Source organism: Cydia amplana, chromosome 6, assembly GCF_948474715.1.
Source record: "Cydia amplana chromosome 6, ilCydAmpl1.1, whole genome shotgun sequence".
Lineage (NCBI taxonomy): Eukaryota > Metazoa > Arthropoda > Insecta > Lepidoptera > Tortricidae > Cydia > Cydia amplana.
Window position 1 is genome coordinate 1569691 of NC_086074.1, and position 15480 is coordinate 1585170.

Here is a 15480-nt window from a genome sequence, read left to right on the forward strand (position 1 = left end):
ACCCTAAAAAGGCCTCTGTTTACCGTCAGCTGTCATTTTTTAATACGAACACATTATCTACATAATAGCCTCACAGACAACAGTACAGTAAACTGTGTGTACCCGAGACGAGCGATGAAACATTACTGTTTTAAACTCGTTAAAAACAACATTAACGCGCGTAAACATGGCGGATGACGCGAGTCCACAGATAGCGCAATGAACGGATATGGTGTCGAAAAATTATGGAGGCTATGTGGAAAATACTCTCTGTGTATTAAAAAGTGTCCGTCAAAAAACCTTGAATCGCCCAATACCTAGAATATTTGCCCCTCAGCTGTGAGAAAGCCCGACAGGCTCGATGAACTTTGATATAGATTTATGACATATATAAAATTCAAAATTCCTCGGGCCCAGGGATAGGGATCACAGCTGAGGGGTTAAAAAAATTCAAGACACTCGCAACGAGTGGAATTACCTTATCGGACATGTACCTAATATACAACATTTTAGAGTAGGTACACTAGCGACCCGCCCCGGCTTTGCACGGGTTAACAAATTATACATAGACGTTCCTCTTCAATCACTCTATCTATTAAAAAAAAAGCGGCCAAGTGCGAGTCGGACTCGCCCATGAAGGGTTCCGTATTTAGGGGATTTATGACGTATTAAAAAAACTACTTACTAGATCTCGTTCAAACCAATTTTCGGTGGAAGTTTGCATGGTAATGTACATCATATATTTTTTTTAGTTTTATCATTCTCTTATTTTAGAAGTTACAGGGGGGGGGACACATTTTACCACTTTGGAAGTGTCTCTCGCGCAAACTATTCAGTTTAGAAAAAAATGATATTAGAAACCTCAATATCATTTTTGAAAACCTATCCATAGATACCCCACGCGTATGGGTTTTATGAAAAAAATTTTTTTGAGTTTCAGTTCTAAGTATGGGGAACCCCCAAAAATTTTTTTTTTTCTATTTTTGTGTGAAAATATTAATGCGGTTCACAGAATACATCTACTTACCAAGTTTCAACAGTATAGGTCTTATAGTTTCGGAAAAAAGTGGCTGTGACATACGGACGGACGGACAGACAGACAGACAGACAGACAGACATGACGAATCTATAAGGGTTCCGTTTTTTGCCATTTGGCTACGGAACCCTAAAAAACCGCATCAAAATCCGTTGCTTAGTTTTAAAGATCTAAGCATACATAGGAACACACACAGAGCGGGAAGCTACTTTGTTTTATACTATGTAGTGATTGGCCTTGTAAATTTTCGACGCACGCATAGTGCTAGTTACTGCACTAGGGCGGTAAATTAGCACCATATGTACTGTAAAAGTACGAAAGGTTTGCAAAACGGCCGTTGCGTTGTCTATGTATTACAATATGTGTCTGCTGGGTTTTAACAATAGACACATTGTAAACAATGCTATTGTTTCACTCGCCCTGTTTTAAAATAGATTATAGAAGCATTTTACGTCATTGTTGTCTAGTTTAATAATGAAACGTGTAAAACAAAATTTAACATCAAACATCAACATTTATTCAGCAAATAGGCCACAAGGGCACTTTTACACGTCAACATGGAATTTACATACAAGCAAAAAAAACACATATATCAAATCACACTAAAGTATTACATAGAGATGTATAAAGTCTCTAAATGTCGAATTAAAAAAACTATAATAATAGTATTAAAAAAACACAGAGATACAAAAAGTATAATCTAAAATTATTTAAAGGTGTTTTAAATGTCTTTAAGTGTCATAACTAAAAAATTACAATATATAGTTAATCAATAGTAGTTTATGCAACAGTGATATAATAAGGGTTCTTAAAATTCAAGGGTCGAAGTTACAAAACGAGACGTAGTCGAGTTTTGTAAAAAAAGACCCGAGAATTTTAAGAACCAATTATGAGCTGTTGCATACATTACTTTTTCTATGACAGCTGCCAAAAAAAAAAAAAAAAGAGTTATTATTAAAAAAAAGAGATTATTAAAAAAAAGAGTTATTATTAAAAAAAAAAGAGTTATTATTAAAAAAAAGAGTTATAAAAAAAAAAAGATATTATTAAAAAAAAAGAGTTATTATTTAAAAAAAATTGAGTTATTATTTAAAAAAAAAGAGTTATTATTAAAAAAAAAAGTTATTATTAAAAAAAAAAGAGTTATTATTAAAAAAAAGAGTTGTTATTAAAAAAAAAAGATATTATTAAAAAAAAAGAGTTATTATTTAAAAAAAATTGAGTTATTATTTAAAAAAAAAAAGAGTTATTATTGTAAATGAAAACATACCTCTTTCAATCAAGATGATCGGAACTTGTATCTTTAAAAAAAATAAAGCAGTTGTATTATACTCATAAGATGAGCCTATAGACAAAGCATTCAAATGACATTGCTTTAGATATCACTGTCAGTCATTTAATTGACACATTTAAGTGCTGGAGTAGAAAAATTAACTTTAGAAATGTATAGGGTCTCCAAGAGTCAGAATCCTGTATACCTAGGTAATTAAAAAGAGAAAATATTAATAAAAATAAAATAGCATACGAGAACCGAATGAGGTGTGTCCATGTAAATATCCTCAAAAATAAACTTACTAAATATAATAGCTCGTGTTAGCTTAAATAGACCAGTCTCCACAAACAGCACCCGTTCACGAGTATGACGCGTATCTCAGCCATCGCCTCTCTCGACCTTCATTCGGGAAAGTGGCGACCCGATCAACAACGCCACCGTAAGCAAAGACTTTTAAGCGAGCATGACATGTTCAAGCTGCCGGGCCATATTATTTAAATAGTAATAACGTATAGCTGTGAGACACAACATTTTGTTCTTGTATGTTACATAAAAAACGGTATAACTTCACATTTAGGTCCATGGCCGACGTATTTATTCATATACCTTTGTAATTTTTGTACCGAGACTGACTGTAACAGCAAGACACCTTCGTATGTGTCCGTGAAAATACGATGGAAAACAATTATTTATTTATTTAGAAGTTTAATTCAGGCAACAAGGCCCATATTACAAATACCTTACAGACTAACATACATATGTATTTCATAAACTTAAAACTAAACACTAGTTATTTAGTCGACAAAACGGCGTGGCTCCGTTGCATCGGCTGCTCCTGCACTATATAAACTACGTCTGTATCTATTAAATCAATTACTTTAATTGGAGGCTAAATACTTATTATATAATTCAGAAATAAATAGGTACCTACTAATTGTAGAGAAGCTTTTCATTGGAAACTGAATCAGTAGGTACAAAATAAGATGTTTCCATCAATTTAATTATCTTATATTTATCTTTCGGTATCAGTGAAAATGTTGCGATAATAATAACGATTTTAATTAGTTTATATTTAGAGTTTAGTTTAGACTCACCTTGGGCTACATTCGGAAATAAAATTTTAATACTTACCAATTCAAAATGTAATTAAAATTCAGTTAAAGCGGCCTGTTTCTATCTCTATCGCACGCGCGTAATTATATAGCTCCCACCCAAAATAAAGTAAATTTTGGGTTGAAAAACACCCCTGTACTTGATAATATTTTTTAATGAATAGGGTATTTGACTACTAGTAAAATCAGTTTCTTTTTTCGAACTGTCAAAACGATTTTGCTACTATGGAATTTATATGAAACACTAGCATGTGACGTCACAATCAAATAACCTACTTTTTATAGTTTTATACGGGTTTTAAAATAGAAATTGTGTCTAAAAATAACTGCTGTCTACGTTTCTCTATTAATTTTCTGGTGCTATATTTCATGCAGGGGAGATGGACCTCTTAGCATTGGCTTGCAATCCATCTAGGAGAAGGATACTCCAAAATTAAATCCCGGTATGGAGTTACCGTAAGGCGCGAGTAGGGTCCAACCTGAAATAAGCGGCAGATTCCTACAGCCGACCTGCCTCCACACGTATTGGCTCGCCTTTCCTGTGGGTTAAGAAAGCCGAGAGGGTAATGCAGGTGCTGGGCATCCCTGCGTTTCCTTAATTCCGTCCCAGGCGGTGTTAAGTCTGGAGAGGTCATTGTCTCTCCGATTTGCACCATAAATCGTCTGCAATAGACGCAAAGGCCAATTGGTATTGGTGTAAAATAATTTATTTGAAATACAGTCAAATACCCTATTCAGTCAGTTTGCGTGCCATTGCATGATTGTAGTCATTTAATTAACCAAGCAATAAATAACAGTGCAGACCATCCCTTTCGCCACCCTCTTTTGATCAAAGTGATTAATATTAGAACTTTATTATTAAGTGCATGCAAATATTTGGGTTCCGCAAATAGGTACTTTGTAAAATCTTCAAAATTTTCACATTCACACGTTCATTCAATTCTGTTATTTTTGGTCACCCGAGACCGTACCATGAGTCACTGACAGTGTCAAAACTGACATATACGCTATCGAGAACGTAATTTACTTTACATCTCGTTTGCACTTATATGCGAGTACGAGCGAGATGTATAGAAAGTAAATTACGTTCTCGATGGCGTTTATGTCTGTGCCAAACTGATGGTAGCCGTACTGTTGACCACGAACGCTGTAAACGGTTCGAAACGTCGTGAAGTAGTATAAATTCAATATACGCGATATAATCCGTTTTAAAACTTTTATTTTATATGACCTCTACTTAAGTATTTACAATTGTAAGTCACTGCACTACACACGCTTTAACCCTTTAGCAAACAAAAGCGCAAACTTGAACTATATTACTTCAAAATAAAGTTCAAAATCAGTTCAGTTATATTTTCTCTGGCTTAAAAGGGCGGATACATTTAATAGCCGGGGGCACGGAAGTGCTCTTCCAAGTCGCAGCGGAAACTGCAGTAGATCGGTCTTCTTTCAAATGCACTTTGAAAGAGGATGTTGCTTATTTGAGCTTCTAGTGATACGATCCAAGATTCGACCACAGACAACTATAGAGGATTGACCAAGGGAGGAAAGTACTAATGGCGCTTGAACGCAGTGAGACCTTATTAAATTACGTTAGACCGGGCCGACCGGGCCGTGTCCGGGCCGAAGCTTCCGGCGCTTACTTGTCTACTTATGACAGATGACAGGTGATCACGTGATGCTTTCCATAGGAAACGAAGCACCGGAAGCTCCGGCCCGGACAGGGCCCGGTCTTACGTGTGTCATCCTTAACTCGGGTGAAAGGCATCGTTTCTGCCGAGGTAGTTTAATAACGTCTCACTGCGTTCAAGTTCTACTTTTCATTGCGAATACGAGGAAAGTAAAATACATATATGTTTTACATATTATACATAACACTGATTTAAACTTTCACGAGTAAAACGCAATTTCAATTAGCAGTGGGATGAAAAAGCGGCCAAGTGCGAGTCGGACTCGCCCATGAAGGGTTCCGTATTTAGGGGAGTTATGACGTACCTATTTAAAAAAAAACTACTTACTAGATCTCGTTCAAATCAATTTTCCGTGGAAGTTTGCATGGTAATGTACATCATATATTATTTTTAGTTTTATCATTCTCTTATTTTAGAAGTTACAGGGAGGGGGGGGGGGACACACATTTTACCACTTTGGAAGTGTCTCTCGCGCAAACTATTCAGTTTAGGAAAAAATGATATTAGAAAACTCAATATTATTTTTGAAGACCTATCCATAGATACCCCACACGTATGGGTTTGATGAAAAAACATTTTTTGAGTTTCAGTTCTAAGTATGGGGAACCCCCAAAATTTATTGTTTTTTTTTCTATTTTTGTGTGAAAATCTTAATGCGGTTCACAGAATACATCTACTTACCAAGTTTCAACAGTATATAGTTCTTATAGTTTCGGAAAAAAGTGGCTGTGACATACGGACGGACAGACAGACGGACAGACAGACATGACGAATCAATAAGGGTTCCGTTTTTTGCCATTTGGCTACGGAACCCTAAAAATAGACTATCTCGGGCGAGACAATGATTTTTTCCACTTTTTCATTTACTTTTAAACATGCTTTTTGCACAAAGAGACAGTTGCGTCTTTCATTATCAGTTTCATCGACTGTACGTGACTTTTCACAAAATATACAGGATGCAGGCCATAGTGCGGGGTTCACTGCAATGTGCCTTTGTTAAACTTTTATTGTCAAATAAAGATATTGTTATTGTTATTATCGTAGTACATTATATACATACATATATCATTATCAAGTCCCTAAAATACCTTTTGCCAAAACGAAACGACTATCATTAGGGATGTCAATCATCCAACATTCAAAGCGAAGTAACAATAGAATAACGAATGGTATCTCTTGTTCCAGGATCTGCCGAGGGTCTGCGCCATACAAAACACGATGTAAGTGCTGTCATATGTCATTCTGTGTCTAAGGGGTCGTATCTCGTCGCATAATAATTTGATTGTCCTAATGTAATGTTACGCATACAACTCTTTGCGCATAATTTTGCTCCAGCTGAAACAGAAAGATTTTCGAAAATATTTTGCATACTTAGGTTGTATAGAACAGCTGAGTTGCACCAGCTGTGGTCACGGAAAGACTGACGTCCCAACAAATGTCAACGGAGGTATTAATAAAACACCACTAAACTACCCGAAATTAGTTAATAAAAATGTTCGGGTTAGACAAAGAAATTGCAGCTACCCGTCAAAGTTTAATGTTTATTGTCCACGGCACGACACGCAACACTCACAGTATCCGCACACTGGTCCGAAGATATATTCCGCTGGTTTCAACATTTGAATCACTGGTCCCCAAGTAGACGATAATTTGTACCCGTCCTCTCGATTGAAATTTTTAGGGTGTTTTTTAATTTCAATCGCCTCTCTCACGATCCGCGGATACTAGTGTCGCTCGTTGGAGAGGACTTTGGGTTTATGTAGCTCAAAACAATGAAATTATATCGCGGTAGACCCGTTTGTGTAATTAAATATGTGTACAAAACGCGAGAGTTTAAAGTGAATTGTATAGAGCAGGGTTGGTTAGGTTAGGTTTCTTTTATAATTTTGCAGAAATGTTTATAGTTTCAGCACAATAACAACTAGTGGCTCTGTGAGCTGTAGACCTCGCGAGCAGAACTTAAAACTGAATAAATGTATTGCAAAAATATTTATTAAAATATAGGTATAGTACATGTAATATAAACAAAAAATTTAAAACTACATAAAGCTACAAACAAAAATTAAACCAATACGCTTAACCCGCGCTTGCTAAATAAAAAATACGAAATTTAAGTATAAAAAAATACAAAAAGTTATGTAGCAGTATACAATTACTGGGGATGGAACCAGGGACCTGCCGATGCAAACAAAAAAGCGAACGTTTGCAAAATACGCCATTATAGTTCTTACTAAAGCTGGCGAAATTTAGCTACTTATTCTCAAGTAAAAATAAATATCTAAATACCGCCAAAACCAGCGATACAAATTTTCTGAATTTTTGGCCATTTAATCTATAAACATATCTCAAAAAGAAAAAACTCTTATGATACCGATACGACTATTTGTTTAGGCGGGAGCTATCACGACTCCGCCATTTTAAAAATTTCCAAAAACCGGATCGACAAAAATATTTTATTTAGTCATAGAATTCGGTCACAAAATTTCACGAAAATCGGTTAAGAATTGCGACCTGTAGAGGAGAACATCCGGACATACAAAAGCAAAATGACCGAGTCAAAACGTAGACCTTCGCTACGCTTCGGTCAATTATGCGAAATGATTTTATGCGTAACATTACATTAGGACAATCAATTATTATGCGACCCAATATGGACCCCTGTCTAACGCTGCGTTTCCACCAGTGTGCGAGGATGCGTAGCGATGGACGTATTTGTTAACCAATAAAACCACTCCATTCACCTGTCCTCGCTCAGCGTATAGTGATTCTATTGGTTCTTATTAAACACATCCCTCGCTACGCATTCTCGCACATATCTAGTGAAAGCGCAGCCTAAAGCTTAACATTCCGGTGTAACGCAATTACTGCGCAGCGTTACTGACTGTATTACTGTAAGAAATGTCAAATATCCAGAATTTCGACATTGAAATGTGAATTTTTCTGCAGTAAATGCAGTCGGTAGTAGGTATAATGCTGGTACTCGTATATGCATGTTTTTTTTAAGAAAATGAATAGGTATGAGTTTGATTATCGGCACTTTCGCTGCAGTATTACAGCGCAACATTGCTGGCAACTGATTTAAGTATAAATATAATAAAATTACCCTTGTAGCGACGCGCGAAACTGTTAGTATGGGTGTATAGCTACGTTATTAGGGTCAACAGACAATTTGTTATACTGAAAGCTGTTCAACTATTCAAAGTGCTTCGGAACAACAAAGACTAGGACCGTTCATAAATTACAATGTAAAGATCGTAAACTATAGTGCCTAGTAATCCTTCCTAAGTTTTATTTACACATCAATAAATTTAGAAATCCCTCGAGTTTTACGTTGATAAAGATCTATCTCCAAATGGATTTTTCGGTTTAAGGATGAGTCACGTTAGACCGGGCCGTGTCCGGGCTGGAGCTCCCGGAGCTTCGTTTTCTATAAAAATCATCACGTGATCACTTGTCATCTGTCATAGAAAAGTAAGCGCCGGAAGCTCCTGCTTGGACACGCCCCGGTCTAACGTGAGTCATCCTTTATTGTTACTTTTCCAAAACTTACAAAATATGTAGGCAAAATGATGATTTCACTAATATAAAGTCACAAGTGAAGGAATTTTTGTGTACTAATGACGACATCTCTTAAGTAATTGTGGACGTAGTACAACACTCGTTTTTAGTCACGGAGGCAATGATTTACTCGGTTCATGGTGGTGCCGATTAAGAAGACGCTGGATTGGTCCCTGGAGCCTTACCATGATGTCCTTATTGATATTCTGTTTAGGACCTAAACTGAATTGCTAAGGGACGGAGTTATGCGACTTATATAGCTCCGTCCTAGGGTTTGCTCCCGGGAAATACCGGTACCGAAAGTACCGGGAATTCCCGGGATTTAGAGCCAAGCAAAGAACCGGGATTTCAAAATTAAAATCCCGGTACTCCCGGGATTTTCGGGACTAAAATTTTCGGTACAATATTTGACTGCTTTCTGTTACTTAGCATGAAATATCATGTTTTATAAAGAAAATAAATATATTTTATCAATCTAAGGCTGATGGTAATACTTTTACGGCTGACCACTACATTAAAATAAATTTAAAGAAAAAGTCAATGGGTTTGACAATGCCGACAATATAAAATTGCGTAATTTGATACTTTAAGGCAGCGGTCGGCAACCTTTTACTAGCCAAGGGCCACATAGTAGTTAACGAAGTTGACGCGGGCCGCACTTTGTTAATATCTATGACTTTATCAGACATTGTCGTTTGTCAATATTACATGAGGCTCGCGGGCCGCAAGTGACAGGTTCACGGGCCGCGGGTTGCCGACCGCTGCTTTAAGGGCATAAATGTTTGTACGATAAATAATTTTATACGAACAATTAGTTATTTCATATTTGTATACTAACTAGAAGCAAAAATAGAGACAATTTTGTAATTAATAAAATACTACTTTTATTTTAATTCAAATTCAAACACGGTACTTATAAGAAACTCACGTATGATAATGATATTTTAAATGAATTAATAATTCTGGCTGAATAATTTCTTGATTTGTCGTATTGATAGTTCTGTTATTATATGTTCGAAGGTCCACAGCCCATTTTGAACGCATGCGAAAATTATCATTTTTTTTTATCCTTCTTTACAAAACGTCTTACATATTTAAAAAAATGATGATATTACTGAGCCACAATTCAGTTTTTGCCAATCAACAAAGATAGTAAAAATATCATGTAGTTTAGGAAAAAAAAATTATTTTAATGATTGTGTGACTTAAAGACACATATTATGGTACAAAAGAAGTGTGTACCTTCACTGTGCTAGTTTTTTATTGTTTTAAGAAAGATTCGTGGTCGTTTTACGCTTTTTTTTACTGAAAATTTATGTGAAAACTGATTTTTGAAGGCAGTCCCGAAAGTACCGAAAATACCGGGAAATCCCGGTTCCATTTTTGCCCGGTACCGAAAATCCCGGTTCTTTTAAACAGTACCGGTTCTGCAATCCCTACAGTCCGTCCTTTAGCGATTCAGTTTAGGCCCTAAACAGAATCGCAATAAGGACATCATGATAAGGCCCCTGTTCTGGGTTCTGGCCTGAAGGTCTTACCTATTTTCCTTTGCATATGCTATTTTAGTTTATAGCTACCAAGAGATTAAACTGGTTATACTGCTGCGAACGCTTGCATAGTTGCTGGTACCTTCTGGTATGAATAAACACTAATTGCAATATAACTTCTGAGCTCGGCACGGCTACAATGTTGATGTTCACATGTTCTCGTAGTTAGCCACACCTTTGCATAGGGGAATGTATGTTATACTCGGACTATAGTTTTTACTAGCGACTTCTTCCGTGAAACTGGGTCAATAGGTAGTTATGAGCGTTTGTTCCGTATTACTTTCAGGGCGTCCGCTAGCTGGTTGCTCGGAGCAGGGGGGGTTTGCGAAAAATATTATGAGCAACGCTAACTGGCGCCGACGCGTGCGACGTGTTTTAGTTTTTACCTACAATGGCACCCGCGTGCGTGCGCCCGCTCCGTGCACCCGCGCCAGCTAGCAGACGCCCTCAAGAAAATATTTTTGGCGAATAAATGGAGATTTTAATGAAATTTAACGATAATAATGAAAAAAAAAACGGCTATATGTAATTATTAAATTTCTTAATTCTGGGTCTGATTACCATCTCCAAGAAAACTTCCATAAGATGGACCATCCTGTCAAATGATAATTATCTTTCTTGCAAGTCTGCGTAATGAAGACAGTTTGCATATTATTAAAGTCATAAATATGTTTACACCTTGTGCTGCTGAAACAAGTTAATATGCATAACATATTTTATGATTATGGCTTTAAGTATGCAAGTGCTCAGCTTTGTTGAGATGGCAAGAGTACCCGAGGTATGCATTAAGCTAAAAAAGTGTATGCATTATTTTATCAAGTTTAATTTACTTAGTTAATAAATAAAAAATTTACAAACCCTGGAGGGAAACTACCTTAAATCCTTAAGCTGGCTCATTTTACTTAATGGAGACATTCCTTTATTTTTAAAAAGAAACAAAACTGCATTCAATGTATTTTTCTTTTTTTCTTCGATTTGGCTTGTCTAAAAAAATCTTGAGTACTAAATATTACATTTAATGGATATTTTGTACGACAGACGAGTTTAAGACCTAATGTTTCTTGGAGAAATGTTACCATTAACATTAACTGTATCGACTAGTAGAATAAAATTGCGAGTTTTTATTTTTTGGAATTTTTAGTCGGTTCGAGTCCCGGGCGAGGCAAGCGAGTTTTAGAAAATCTTTGAATGCAGTTTTGTTTCTTTTTAAAAATAAAGGAATGTCTCCTTTAAGTAAAATGAGCCAGCTTAAGGATTTAAGGTAGTTTCCCTCCAGGGCCCGACTTATCTTTCCACATTGTATAATGCACAAAATGGTGAAAAATGGTGCACTATCTAGCAAAACCGATACTGGACCGACCTACTTCTATTAGATTTATTCCCACTTGTCCACGCCGGGCACGGATAGGAATAGGTGCATTCATATGAATCATTCCTATCTGTCCCCGCCTCCATGTATGGCCGCAGTCGCGTGGTGTGGAGATGAATGGGATCCTACTATTATCTGCCACGTTTTTAAGGGGTCATTATCACACCTAAAATGATGCAAAATCTTCAATGTACCTACTAACAGTATTATTTTATTTCCAGGTAAAATCTGCTTCATCTCTTCTGAACCCAGACCTTCTTCATCTTCATCATGGAGCTCGAAGACGTCGAAAACTATGGCAACGGCAACTTCACCTACGACGAAAATGGCACTTACAACGGCACGGCTTTCGAAAACTGCCCTAACATCAACATCCCTGTGGTCTACGTCGTCACCCAAGTTCTCTATGCCCTTGTCTGTATTGTTGGCCTCCTTGGGAACACCTTGGTCATCTACGTGGTTCTGCGCTATTCCAAAATGCAGACAGTCACTAACATGTACATCGTGAATCTTGCTATCGCTGACGAATGCTTCCTCATCGGCATACCCTTCTTGATTACAACTATGTCGCTCCGAGCCTGGCCTTTTGGAAGATTCATGTGCAAAGCCTACATGATTTCTACAGGAATCAATCAGTTCACCAGCAGCATCTTTCTATGTATCATGAGCGCGGATAGATATATAGCAGTCTGTCATCCTATAGCTGCACCTCGTTTACGGACGCCGTTCGTTTCGCGAGTAGTCTCCGCTGCCGCTTGGACTGCTTCTGCCCTTGTTATGACACCTATCTTCATGTATACAACTCTGATACCTACTGAGAATGGATTATCCTGCAACATTGTTTGGCCGGAGCGAGAGTTCAACAAAGGACAGACTTCATTCACTCTTTACTCTTTCGCACTTGGCTTCGCAGCGCCGCTGACTCTGATCTTCGTCTTCTACTGTCTCGTCATCAGGAAACTGAAGACAGTTGGACCAAAGAACAAGTCTAAAGAGAAGAAACGAAGTCACAGGAAAGTGACGAAGCTGGTTTTGACGGTGATAGCGGTGTATGTGCTTTGCTGGCTGCCGTACTGGGCGTTCCAAGTGGCTTTAATCTACTCGCCGCCCACAGAGTGTGCCAGCCGCATAACAGTAACAGTTTTCTTGGTAGCTGCTTGCTTCAGCTACAGTAACTCTGCGATGAATCCGATCCTCTACGCGTTTCTATCAGACAACTTCAAGAAGAGTTTCCTAAAGGCCTGCACGTGTGCAGCTGGGAAGGATGTGAACGCGACTCTTCATGTGGAGAACAGCGTGTTTCCAAGGAAGCGTGGAGGCGCACAAGCAAGAGCTCAAGCGAGAGCTTTGAACGAGACTCGCGCAAGTCTCTGCGTACCAGTTGGAGGTCCATCCCGTTCTGATGCTTCGACGGCTGTGACTACTCGTTCAGCGGTGCCGAGTGAGGCGTTCGCGTTGGAGCCCCCGCCGGGGCAAAGTGCGCCTCTGCTGGCGCCCAACGGGGTCACACATTCATGTATGTGAGTGAGGCCGCGGCGCGACCGCGATACCTCAAGCGTGTGCGTTGAGGAGGACACTCTGATTGTGTCCTTAGACTAGAGTAGACATAGAGAGAGATGGACTCAAAGAGCGGGGGTGCGCGACGCGAGCCCCGTCCCGCACCGCCGCTGTATACGAATTGTTCCTCTAAGTCTAGTGTCATTAAGTTTAATTTCGTGTAAAAAAGGTGTTTCGGTCTAGGGTTGTAACGATGAATTTATTAAAGTGTAGTTTTGTATGTCATCGTAAGTGGGGATGTAAAAATGTACATATCGTGTAAATATTCATATTTGTCACATGTCTGAGTTGTAATAAAATTACATTTGTGAATGTGTTGTTTTTTTTTTGTATTAACCTTTATCTGATTCTGGTAATGTATACAGGGTGCTGCATACGTAATGGTACATAATTGGCTGCAGCTAATTAACTATAACGATATTGCCTGTACTAATTAACTTAAAATTAACTAGTGACACTTAGTTACGGCAATTAACTTGCAATCATTTTGATAATGTCCCCAGTTAAAGTTTCACACATTGCACAAATTTCGAATTTCATCTCGGTTATATTCCTTCACAACGTTAAATTTGATTGGGGTTTCTAATTTAATAGGTTTTAATAACTTATTAATATTAAATCTGTTCAAAACAAAACTATACAAAATAAGAGGACCTTATTTAATCAAATCACGGCTCACAAACAAAAATACTAATTATTTTATAAAAATCTGTAGGTATTTATAATGAAAAAACGTGCTTCAGTAAGTATATCAACACCCTAACTCGCTTTATATGAAAGCGAAAGACTTTTATTCAAAGGTCAGGAACGAGGCAACGCGAGGCGATGGGAGGCGACGGGAGGCGACGGGAGGCGACACGAGGCGATCAATCACGACAGACAGGCGACAGACGCATGATTACACCATGAGTGTGCATAACTAGGAATGTCAAGGCTGATTCTGACTCGACTATTTATTAAGAAAGTAGACGACTAATTCTTAATACGACTTAATAGTCCCCATTTTCCTCTCTGGATATGGAACATCATGAATTTTTTTATACAATTTGATGTAAGTACTTAGGGACCTATAATATTTAGCTCCTAACTAAATATTATAAAAATTAAAAGTCGAAAAAAGTCACACGAATGGATAATAGCTATGGTTAAACAAATAAAAATTATACATACCTACATCAAAATATACATCAATTTTTTTTTTATGATTCTTAGAATTTTTTTCTATAAGTATATTATAATGTTAGCAAAATGGAGACTACGTCATCCTATACGTAATAGAACGAATTAAATTAAAAAAACGAAATATATGTCACAGATTAAAGAACAAGTGCGAGTCGGACTCGCCCATGAAGGGTTCCGTATTTAGGCGATTTATGACGTATTCAAAAAAACTACTAACTAGATCTCGTTCAAACTAATTTTCGGTGGAAGTTTACATGGTAATGTACATCATATATTTTTTTTAGTTTTATCATTCTGTTATTTTAGAAGTTACAGGGGGGGGGGGCACACATTTTACCACTTTGGAAGTGTCTCTCGCGCAAACTATTCAGTTTAGAAAAAAATTATATTAGAAACCTCAATATCATTTTTGAAGACCTATCCATAGATACCCCACACGTATGGGTTTGATGAAAAAATAAATTTTGAGTTTCAGTTCTAAGTATGGGGAACCCCAAAAATTTATTGTTTTTTTTCTATTTTGTGTGAAAATCTTAATGCGGTTCACGGAATACATCTACTTACCAAGTTTCAACAGTATAGTTCTTATAGTTTCGGAGAAAAGTGACTGTGACATACGGACGGACAGACAGACAGACAGACAGACAGACAGACAGACAGACAGACATGACGAATATATAAGGGTTCCGTTTTTTGCCATTTGGCTACGGAACCCTAAAAAGTGACGAAGCCCTCCAGTGGGTGAAGACCGGATTCGAACCGGAATAGGAAAGGAATTTCGTACATTCACCTACTTGTCCTATCTCTATCGCACGCGCAAATTTAAATTGCTGTCCCGCCCATGCCGTCGGTCAATGACACTGTGCGAGCGGTACAGCAATATAATTATACGCGTGCAGTAGCGATAGGAACAGGGGGGGCATTTATTTCTGTAAGGTATTTGTAATATGGGCCTTGTTGCCTGAATTAAATTTCCAAATAAATAAATAAATTTACAAAATTCCTCGTGAAACGCGTCCTTTTTTTAAATCACAAATTTAACAAATCGTTAAATAAGAATCAGCCTCCTGTTCGTTCGTGGTGTGAATTTAGGGCGATGTCCTGATGGGCTGGGCGGAGTTGACATTTGGTTACATAGTTATATTATATAGTATAATATATACTAGTATAAGGGTA

The 15480-nt window shown here is 37.5% G+C and overlaps 1 protein-coding gene across 2 annotated transcripts in view; it reads left to right on the forward strand.

The window, feature by feature from the left end:
* The window catches only part of LOC134648615 (somatostatin receptor type 2), a 358966-nt gene extending 345532 nt beyond the window's left edge, over positions 1 to 13434 (forward strand). Inside the window, exons 1-2 of one of the 2 annotated variants that reach the window (XM_063503104.1) lie at positions 6274 to 6311; positions 11787 to 13434. In XM_063503104.1, coding sequence (XP_063359174.1) covers positions 11836 to 13089 — 1254 coding nt within the window. In that variant the 5' untranslated portion in view covers positions 6274 to 6311; positions 11787 to 11835 and the 3' untranslated portion in view covers positions 13090 to 13434. Of the gene's footprint in view, positions 1 to 6273; positions 6312 to 11786 lie in introns of those variants that run through there. The other variant, XM_063503105.1, reaches the window with a different exon arrangement.
* The last annotated feature ends 2046 nt before the right edge of the window (positions 13435 to 15480 follow it).